Below are 11,093 nucleotides of genomic sequence, written 5' to 3'. Positions count from 1 at the left end.
AGTTCTCAATAGGTAAATAACACCATATCATGAATTCTAATTACCATGAAAGACTCACGACCGACAAAGTTTTTGTCGGTTGTGAGTTTTTCATGGTAATTAGAATTCATGATATAGTATTATTTACCCATTGAGAACTTACAAAACTTACTCGGCCACTTAAATAACTCTGCGAAAAATGAGATTCTCACGGCTAATTCACGCACCACCAGCATCCAGCATTGTTAAGTGGCTCGTACTTACTTGGAAACCTTGAGATGTTAATGAGAGTAAATTCTTATTAATTTTGACACTAAATAAGACATCACATAGCCCACGAGCATTAAAAAGCTTACCCTAAAGCCTGACGAAATAAGATTTTTAAATAAAAATTGCCGATGAAACAGGATTGCTGACACATCTGCTATTAGTATGATCGAATTCATCAAAATGCAAGCAAAAATTAACGTATAGTTCAGTCTCAGCTACTAAAACTTACCCATATCAGGCGCTAAAGTATTTGAAAAATTATTTGGTATGAGTAAAAGTCCCTAGGTAACTGCAGTAAATGTATCAACCTATTAAAAATATGAAAGTCCTGCCAAATCACCAGCATAAACACTTGTAAAATAAAACATGTTATCTCTTAGATCACACCTCCGATTTTATACTTACTTTGCATGAAGTCACCACCGCAAGAAATTTTAAAGAGGCAGGAAAGAAAAAACCCACAGAAATACAATACATATATTATGTATTTTCTATTGTCAACCACAATAATATTTCCAATTTTCTCTTCTATCCCACATCTAATTTAGCGAAACAATTACTCTTATTCTCTTTCGAATAGAAAATTATTTAAAAGAGGACTGGTCGATACATACAAACTATCGTCAATACTTTCTCCGATGAACGTCCACTATCACTGCACCAACTTGCACAAATCAAATCCACATCCACAAATATGTCACTTCTGCCACAATGTCTGTCTTCTTGGCGACAGGTAACAGTGAAGCAATGGTACCTTCCTCCAATCTGGGCACCTTCCATTCAGCAAGAATTTTCTCCTCGTCTTCTCGTCCAAGGCCACAGATTACTTTCTGATATCACAATGGTGCAATGTGAAGCTCACACACCTAAAATTAATAAATAATAAAATACCATGTAACTTATTAGGTCAAATCATTTCCAATTTTTGGTATTTCTGCATGAGAAATCAAATTACTAGGCTCGTAAATATAGTAAATATTTGTATGCCTGATATTTTTATTGTTTTAAACTATAGCATAAGATAATTTGAAATGATGAAAGCCGACGTGTAATACACCATAGGGCAAGCTAAGAAGCAATATTCGATCCTATAAACTTGGCAGCTTATTCCTAGTTTCTCCTTTAACCACACGTTTACCGAATGAATTAATACAAAAAAGACAACTAAAATGCAAGAATTTTCAAAAGAATTGCTGCTACAATATTTTGAATCACCATTTTTAGTACTGAATAGCCACTTCTGACTTAAAATTACATCCAAATAATTACAGCGAGGTAGAGTACATACCTCACAGTTTTTCGTAGGGGTGAAATGTTTTCTTCTTATTGCCCAAATGCACTTCTTCTTCAACTCAGGATCTTTTGGAGAGCTAAAAACTTGAACCATATGTCCCGGAGTTTCCATTACATCCCGACAATACACACACGAAAGGCATTTCTAACAAAAATATCTCACAAACACGTTTCTGAAGCCCAGTGAATGAAATTAAAGAATAAGGGAAACTTCCACATTACCAGACACTCTATTCTTCACTAACTTAACCACAAAAATCCCTGAAATGTAGTGAGACGTGACGTAAACGACGCGATCTCCAACGGCTTGTGATCTTTCTAGGAGGATAGGGCACGATGGCACCACCCGCGAAAGAAAATAGTCCCAGACCGAATACAGTTTTATCGATGAGATACAATTTTATCGATGCATATGAATTTGCCAGTCCTCTTGCATCTTTTTTCGTCATTAAAGGAAATAAAGAAACAAAACCTTCTAAGTAACTTCCTAAGCGCGATTTTTGTATCTTGATTGTCCACCCTCGTATTTAGGTACGAAAACTTCCTGTGCCGTCTGGGACCTATTAAAATTGCCTATGGTTGGGTCGTTTGATAGGGTATTAATAATCCTTATTTAAGCCAAGCATTACCTGCTAGCAGCCTGCATCGAATCGGCGCTCATAGCCTCACACCAAGGTGGCCTCTCACAGCAGCCGGAACCAGAAAGACATCACACAGGTTTTTCACAGCATTCATACTTAGCCGTCGCATTTTCGCGCGCTTGAAAATTTTCACTTTTCATTTAATCGCGAAAAATACATATCATCATTTAAAAATCTAAAAGCATGAAATATGTAGTCCAAGAGTAATAATCTTTCAATTTAGGCAATAAAAAAGAAACAGAAAACCATCCGACTGGTTTGTGTTATAACTAGGGATGAGTCGATTCCACTTTTTTTCGATTCCGGTCCCAATTCGGATTCCTTCAAATCGATTCCTGATTCTCGATTCTTATTCCTTCAGGATACTGATTTATCAGGTGGGATACTGATTTATCTGTAGCATTGCTGTCATTAAAATTTAAGAATTGAATGGAATAAAATAACAATAGCCGCGGTGGCTAAATTGTCGTTTGGCCGCGGTGGCTAAACAATAATGTACCATTCATTGCGTCCATACATACCAGAGCAGTCTGGCGGGTGCGCGGTGGCGGCCGAACGCAACCTGTCGAGTCCGCCCGCAGGCCGCGGTGGCTTATGCCAAGCAAGTACCAACTTTCTCAAGGGTTGCATTGATGAAACTGGGCTGTACAAATGCGAATGTGTCTAAATTTTTATTATTGATGCAGATGAGTGTTAGTCTATGAAAAAAGCTATACAAAAAAACCTGCTCTCTGTGTGTCTTTATAAGAAATTTTTTTCACAGGAAAACTTGCTCTCTGCACGTTTTTATTATCATCAGACTTCAAATATTATTCTAAAATAAAATATATATATTTCGACCTATTATACGTTAAAATTGGTGGTCCAGATGAATTCTCAAATGGTGATTCATAATGGCAATAATTTGATTTGCCGTGACCAGCGGTTACTAAAAGAACGAAAAACACATGCATTGCTTCCCGATCCCGCTGTTTCCAATTTTTTTCTCTGAGAGTTGCTCATGAACACACGCCATTTCAGGGTTCGTCGGTTTGTCGCTCTTGCCAACATTTTCATGTTTCCGAGGCCGCTTAGGTATATTCGTCGCAGCTCCCGCGTGCAGAGCGTATTATCCGCGCGGGCAAGGCTGACACTGCGGCCGCTTAGGTATGTGGCGGCCTTTATGCCCCAAGCTTATAGTCTATGCTCAAAACATTTATCTTCCAGGAATCGATGGAATCAGAATTGACTTTAGGCAATTGATTCTCGATTCCGTTTCCGTGCCCGAGAGTCGGTGGAATCGAGAATCGACTCATCTGTAGTTATAACTAGTGATGAGCGGAACTGTGATTTTCGGATCACTTTGTTACCTGTGACTGCTACTCATCAGTAATCTCTCATCTGTGATTCTGAACTGTGATGGCGATCACCAAGGTGAATCACTATTTAAAGTCATCGGTGATTTGTGGCGCTGCTATTCCTGCTACTTTGTCCAATTCCAACGAATTAGCTCTCCTCAAATGGAACGAATAAACTTTTTGAAAATTGTAAAATTAGGCAAAATATTTTTTTGAGGGAATAGCTCTGATTCCGAGGTTATATTACAATAATTAAGTAAATTTGATGTGGTAAAAGAATTGATTAAGGGCAATCATTTTTTAAGGCCTGTTTACACGGCACATTAACACGTACGGGTTAATGTCTAAATGTATGAACGCGAGAATGAACGCCAAAATGCACCGTGTAACCACCCAACTTGTGCGAATGCATGCACAGAAAATAGAACCTGTTCTAATTTGGTTCATGCATTCGTACATGTTCCGTTCCGGTCCACAAAAATCATTCACGCAAACGTACATTAACTCGTACGTGTAAATGTATCGTGTAAACAGGCCTTTATACATGTTTATAATCAAACCATCATAATTCAAAGCTTTAGCTGTATATTTCGCACAGAATGTCTTATTTATCATAAAAGATGGATAAGACATCCTTATATTACTATTGGTAGCATCATGGTAGCTGCTGAAGCTAACATCACCGTATTCACAGTCGCAGTGATTCCGAGTATTTGGTGATTTAGACACCGGCAGTGATCGGCTACTTCTCTTCAATCACAGGTAGCGATGTATCGCATATCACTTGGTAGCAGCCAGAGCTATCTTCACCGACTCAAGTGATTGAATCAGCGATCACAGTGATTTCGAATATTGAATCACCGACAGACTGCTACTTTTCAGTAACGGTGATTCAATCACAGTTAGCGATATATCGCTCATCACTAGTTACATATAACTTATAATGTTCCCTACCCCTGTCCAAGGACCCTACCACTCAACTCGTGTCTTACAGCAGAAGAATTTCTTGACTTACGGACACCTCAGAGAGTGCTCATCGAACTCATCACTGATTGTAAAGAACCTAAGGCTAACATTGTGTCTTAACTAGAACTAGACTAACGAGAGTCAAACTACATGTCTTAATTAGAAATACAAAACTATGCAGTGATGGTCCGTACCATAATGGAAAAAAAACTGTACAACATTCTACCCCAGAGTATCAGGAATATCACATCCCTAGGGCAATTTAAAAGGAAAGTAAAAACCTTATTACTCAGTGAAGTTTTTTATACAGTTGATGAATTCTCTTTTTTTCTAAAAACCCAAAAGGAATTGTAATTTGTAAAATGTTGTAAAATTGTAAATTAGGTAGTAAAAACTTGCAAATATTATCATTCACAAAACCTACTTATAAATTGTATACTATTGTAATTGCAATTTTGCATGTTTGTATTTGCCAACGTGAAAATTTGAAATCCTACGGAATATGAACATTGAATCTCTGTAGTTTAGGAGTAGATATAATATGACAAAGCCTATGTCTACATCATGTAAGACCTAGCAGGTGAATAAAATTTCTATTTCTATTTCTATTGAACTTCTGAAGTTGTACTGAAGAGTATTGTTTTATTAAAGTTAACAGAAATTTAAGAGACAAAATATAAACAAAAAATACATCACATAGAGACATGGTTGTTGAACATATGTAATTTAAGAAAACGTTTTGATTTGTACGCCTTCGTGCATTGAGGACAACTGTATGGTCTGTCATCCGAGTGTACAACGTAATGCACTTTGAGATCCCCTTTAGTAGTAAAACATTTGTTACAGACACCACATTCAAATGGCTTATGTTTCAAATGAACCATTCTTACATGGGTATTTCTTACACTGGAAACTGTAAACCGCTTTGGGCACATTGGACATGGAAAGTTTCTCTCTTTTGAATGAACCAAAAGATGATTAGTGAGATTTGATTTACTTGTCTGATTCTTGCCACAAATATGACACTGGTATAAAGAAGATTTGAGCTGACAAAAACTTACATGCACACTGAAGGTAACCTTGTTAGAGTAATATTTCCCACATTTATGGCAATTGAAGGGTTTCTCAGACTCTATGTGAAACAAAGATTGATGCACACCAAGATCGCTCTTTGAAGCAAACCCATTAAAGCAAAGCGTACAAACATATGATGAATTCACTCCATGAGTTTCACATATATGCTTTTTCAATTTTAGTCGAGAGCAAAAACATTCTTCACAAACTGTGCAGTAGAATTTCTTGCCTTTTGGATGCATGAGTGAATGCTCTTCCAATTCATCATCATTTGTGAAGAATCTATGGCAAACATTACACTTAAGAGGATTTATTGACAAATGGCACTTAACTATATGATTTCTCAAATCAAGTTTGTTGCTATGTGGTTTAGTGCAGTAATCGCAAATGCATGACACTTCGCCTCCAGCAACAAACAAACTTTGATTCATAACCATATAGGATGACACAGGATTCACATCTTTAGAATCATAACCTTCTTGACAAGCATTTTTTACACTCATAATTGATCCAGACTTCATTTCAGCTTTGAAATGATTATCTTGGGCAAAATTCATCGCTTCTGCAAATTTATTCCCTAGTTTCTGATCAAAACTTTCTTTGACATCAACATTGAAGTCAACAGAGCAGCTGATTAGATGCAGATTTAACAATTCCTTGCTCTTGAATTGCCAGCCACATTTATCACAAATCATATTAGAAGTCAAAAATGAAGTATTGAATGGTGAAGTTATGTTAGAGGGGATTTTCTGTAGTACATGGAGAGGATCTTCATAAGGCAACCTCAATAAAGGCTCATTTGCATTCTGCTTTACATAAGAACTCTTTTTATTACAATCATGTTCCATTAATACCACACGTCTTTGCTTCCCCATAGAATATTTTACTTTTGTCTGCTCATTAAAACTCTTAGGCTTTTTCCTTAAACTAGGTTTGCACTTAATCTTCATTCCATTTTGATGTGCAGTTCTATCCTCATGAGTTAAGCTATGATCAATTGTCTCAGAAGGCTTATGATCCTCATCTCCAATTCCTACAACTTCTGCCTCATAAGGGCACTTCTTTGACACCTTTGGTTGACACTTGAAATCATGTTTGTTAATGTGACGTATTAGACGATTCTTTGTCTTAAACACCCTCTTGCATCTCCCACAGCAGATGTTTGGGTCAAAGAGTGGCAGTATGTTACCTTGGCTGGATTCGTCAACCAGCATCTCTTCTACCTTGTTATCTTCAACCAAAGATGACCGAGATGACTGTCCTCTTCCTCTGCACCACTCAAAATGGGCCTTCAACTCCAAATGGTTCAAGAACTCAACCCCACATTCAGAACACCAACAGAATTCCACCACAGTATCCACTTCACTGTCTGTGGAACCTTCTACATGGTCAGTATCATACAGTTTTGATTCATGGTTATTATAATTATTGAGAGAAGTGCCAATTTCACCTTCACACACCCACTTTGTCTCATGATGACTTGAACTCAATAGCTTGATTTTATCCTCTGCAAACCTCAGTTTTTCCACCTGCTCAATTAAAAAAATAATGGGATCAATCAATTTCAGCAACTAGCAAATGATTAAAAAAACAGCACTTCATCTAATTTTCAATCAAATATTTCTTTTCCAAGTAGAAGCATCTCTTTCCGATGCCTTGTTATACCCCATATTCCACCATTAAGACAATCAAATTTAGCAGAAAATCAGTCAATATTTCTATAAACGTAATCCAGCTCTGAGCATGCCCTTCAAATACCAACAATGTCTCTTGAGTACATATTCATAATCTAAAGCATTAAAAGGCATCACACATTTAGGTACAATGGTTCTTTCAGACGACAAAATTCTTCTGGAATCACCCTGGAATTTCCAAGATTTCTGCTATGTGTAATATGAATCGACTTAAACAGATAGACAAATTTCATTTTTGTCAGAGCAGTCAGCAGTGCATTATTACACAAATGAATTCCTTTTTGATAGGTCGCAGAATACAGAGCCCAAGGAACAAACCCACTCTTAGTCACTCAGCTGACAGCAAAATTTCATTGAGGAAGATAAACTATCCATTAAACTTTTGACTAATTTCAAATACAAGGTTATTTTTGCAATCTAAATAAACGTTTTATGATGGCCACTACTGTATGGTTCTTCCTGCGTCCTTCTAGTAGAATTATATTTTGAGTTGTGCATCTTTAATAGCCCATTTTTGAATTGAAAATGCTGTGGTAGCAATATGAAAGATACATTTGAAGTATGTATTGACCCTGTGGGAGGCATGAATGTCTTCACCTGCTAATCTTGGAATCCCAGTGGTTCAATTATGTAAACGTCATAGGCATCTTTAGGGTTAATAGTCATACGGGGCTATACAAATCTATTAATCAATTTATTAGGGTGGCAGTGGTTCATAGAGGGAAACCTACTGGACAGACGGTTAAAAATAATATGGAATATGACTGGAAGCACCCACTGGGACTATGTTTAATGCTATGTAAGCCATTGTCAAAGCAATTGAAGGGAAGATTCCATTAGACACTTTGAAACCTGAAGTTGGTGATCAATCTCAGAACAGCCTTAAGAATCTATGTCCACATTTGATATAAGATTTAAATGTGAAGCAAAATCAATCAAGTAAAGGCTATTAATCCATGGCTACAAAGATATAAAAGATAAATCAGGAATTTCACACACTTTAATTTTTATCAAATGCTACAATGATTATTTTACCACGGTGAATGCATCACACATCTGGCATCAGTAACCTTGAAAATAACCACAGATGTGGTAAACTGAACTACCACAGGCTTCACTTTAATGAGGGATTAAATAATTATACAAAAAAAATGTATGGGATTTTACTCCTACATTGTAATTAGCAGACTGGAATTCATATGAAGAGTGACTGAGCAAGGGCATAATCTGAAAATATTGATTCTCTAAGGAGAGATAATTCATGATTAAAACACAACACGACTAGTGCATTTTTTCTCAAGGGAATAAAGAACTTCATTGAGTTGAGACATGACTTTTTAGCATATTGCTTTTGAGAGAATTTTTTCTCTTTAACATACATATTTGAACATTTGGCACAGCTGTAAGGTCTATCATTTCAATGTGAGATATAATGCATCTTTACACCTCCTTTTGTAGAAAATTGTTTGTTGCAGATGCCAAATACATGTGGACAAAGTTTCAAATGAATCATTCATATGTACATGCATTTTTCTTCGACCACTCCATGAGAACTTTATGGGGAACATGGAGCATGGAAAATTTTTCTCTCTTGTATGATGTATTAAATGACTTTCACTGTGAATATCTCACTTTGAAATAGTTTACAAGAATGTACAACCTTAACATGAATTTATCAATTGTTATATGTAGCCATCTGCACACAGATATCACAACTACAAAATGGAAAGCAGAGATAATATGAGATCAATTAGCTACATGATACTTGTTTTATGGTATCATAGATCTCTTGATAGATTGATCTCTAGATCAATACCTTCACAGTGATGACAGAGCACAAGATTGGCTCTTTCTATGAGATGAAGAGTTGTATATGTCATCGTGTTGAAGCATGGATGTTGCGCATGTGCAGATTCAGATTATGTTTTGCCTTAAAGGTCTTAGAGCATTCAGGACAGCCATAAGGTCTATCATTCGAATGCGAGACATAATGCTTCTTCAGATCGCCATTAGCACAAAATCGTTTCCCGCAGACGCCACACTCAAATGGTTTAACTTTTAAATGAACCATGCGTACATGGACACTCCTATGACCACTGAGTAAAAACCGTTTTGGGCACATGTGACAGGGAAAATTTCTCTCTCCTACATGATATGTAATATGATTCAATAAATTTGCTTTAGATGTCTGATATTTGCCACAAATATGACACTGGTATGATAAAGTCTTCAACTGACAAACCCTTACATGCACACTGAAATTACCACTGTTTGTGTAACATTTCCCACACTTAGTACATTTAAAAGGTTTCTCAGACTCAGAGTGTACAAGAGATTGGTGCATGCTAACATCACTTTTCGATGAAAACCCATTAAAGCAAAGGTTGCACATGTGTGGCCTATTCACTGCATGGGTTCCTTGCATGTGCTCTTTTAATACTTGCTGAGAGCAAAAACTTTCTTCACAAATTGTGCAGTAGAATTTCAGGCCCTTTAGATGCATGAGTAAATGTTCTTCCAACTCATCACCATTTGTGAAGAATCTATGGCAAACACTACATTTCTGAGGATTCATTGACAAATGGCACTTAACTATGTGATTTCTCAAATCTAGTTTGTTGGTATGTGGTTTCGCACAGTAATCACAAATGTATGACACTATGTCTCCAGCAAAAAGCAAACTTTGATTCAAAACAATACTGGATGACACAAGATTCTCATCTTCAGAATCATTTTTTACACCCATAATTGATCCAGACTTCATTTCAGTAACAAAATTATGCTCTTGGGCAGAATTCATCGCTTTTGCAAATGCATTCCCCAGTTTCTGATCAAAACTTTCCTTGATATCATCCTTGAAATTGACAGAGCAGCTGATTAAATGCATTTTTAACAGTTTTTCGCCTTTGAACTGCAAGCCACACCAATTACAATTCATTTTAGAAATCACCAATGCGGAATTGAATGGTGAAGTTATGTTAGAGGGGATATTCTGGGGTACAAGTAGAGGATCTTCATCAGGCAACCTCAATAAAGGCTCATTTGCATTCTGCTTTACATAAGAACTCTTTTTATTACAATCATGTTCCATTAATACCACACGTCTTTGCTTCCCCATACAATATTTTCCTTTCGTCTGCGCACTTATACTCTCATGCGTATTTCTTACACCAGAGTTGCACTTATCCTTCATTCCATTCTGATGTGCAGTTCTATCCTCTTTGGTTAAGCTATGATCAATTGGCTCAGAAGGTTTATGATCCTCATCCCCAATAATATCAACTTCTGCCCCAAAAGGGGATTTCTTTGACACCTTTGGTTGACACTTGAAATCATGCTTATTAATGTGACGTATTAGACGATTCTTTGTCTTGAACACCTTCTTGCACCTCCCACAGCAGATGTTTGGGTCAAAGAGTGGCAGTATGTTCCCTTGGCTGGATTCATCAACCACAATCTCTTCTATCTTGTTATCTTCATCCAAAGAGGACCAAAATGGCTGTCCTCTTCCTCTGCACCAATCTACATGGGCCTTCAACTCCCGATGGCTCAAGAACTCAACCCCACAGTCAGGACACCAACAGAATTCCACCACTGAATCCAATTCACTGTCTTTGGCACCTTCTAAATGATCAGAATCATAGAATGATGATTCATTGATTTTGTGACAATCATTGCGGAGATCTCCAACTTCGTCTTCACTCATCCACCTAGCCTCAGGATGGCTAAGGTCCAAAAGTTTCATTTTATCTTCTTCAAACTTCAGTTTCTCTACCTGCATGATTAATAAGATAATTCAGTCAATCAGTTTTAGAGGAGAGTAAATGATAAAAAAGGAT

General features: G+C 36.9%; 1 protein-coding gene across 6 annotated transcripts in view; it reads right to left on the bottom strand.

The window, feature by feature from the left end:
• Window positions 1–5,108: 5,108 nt before the first annotated feature.
• LOC124165262 (oocyte zinc finger protein XlCOF7.1-like) overlaps window positions 5,109–11,093 on the bottom strand; it is a 30,051-nt gene continuing 24,066 nt past the window's right edge. For 5 of the 6 annotated variants that reach the window (XM_046542590.1, XM_046542587.1, XM_046542592.1 and 2 more), the window contains one exon: window positions 5,109–7,089. In XM_046542590.1, coding sequence (XP_046398546.1) covers window positions 5,179–7,089 — 1,911 coding nt within the window. In that variant the 3' untranslated portion in view covers window positions 5,109–5,178. The other variant, XM_046542591.1, reaches the window with a different exon arrangement.

This window comes from Ischnura elegans, chromosome 9 (genome assembly GCF_921293095.1).
Source record: "Ischnura elegans chromosome 9, ioIscEleg1.1, whole genome shotgun sequence".
NCBI classification, from domain to species: Eukaryota; Metazoa; Arthropoda; class Insecta; order Odonata; family Coenagrionidae; genus Ischnura; species Ischnura elegans.
This window is presented reverse-complemented; position numbering and strand designations above follow the sequence as displayed.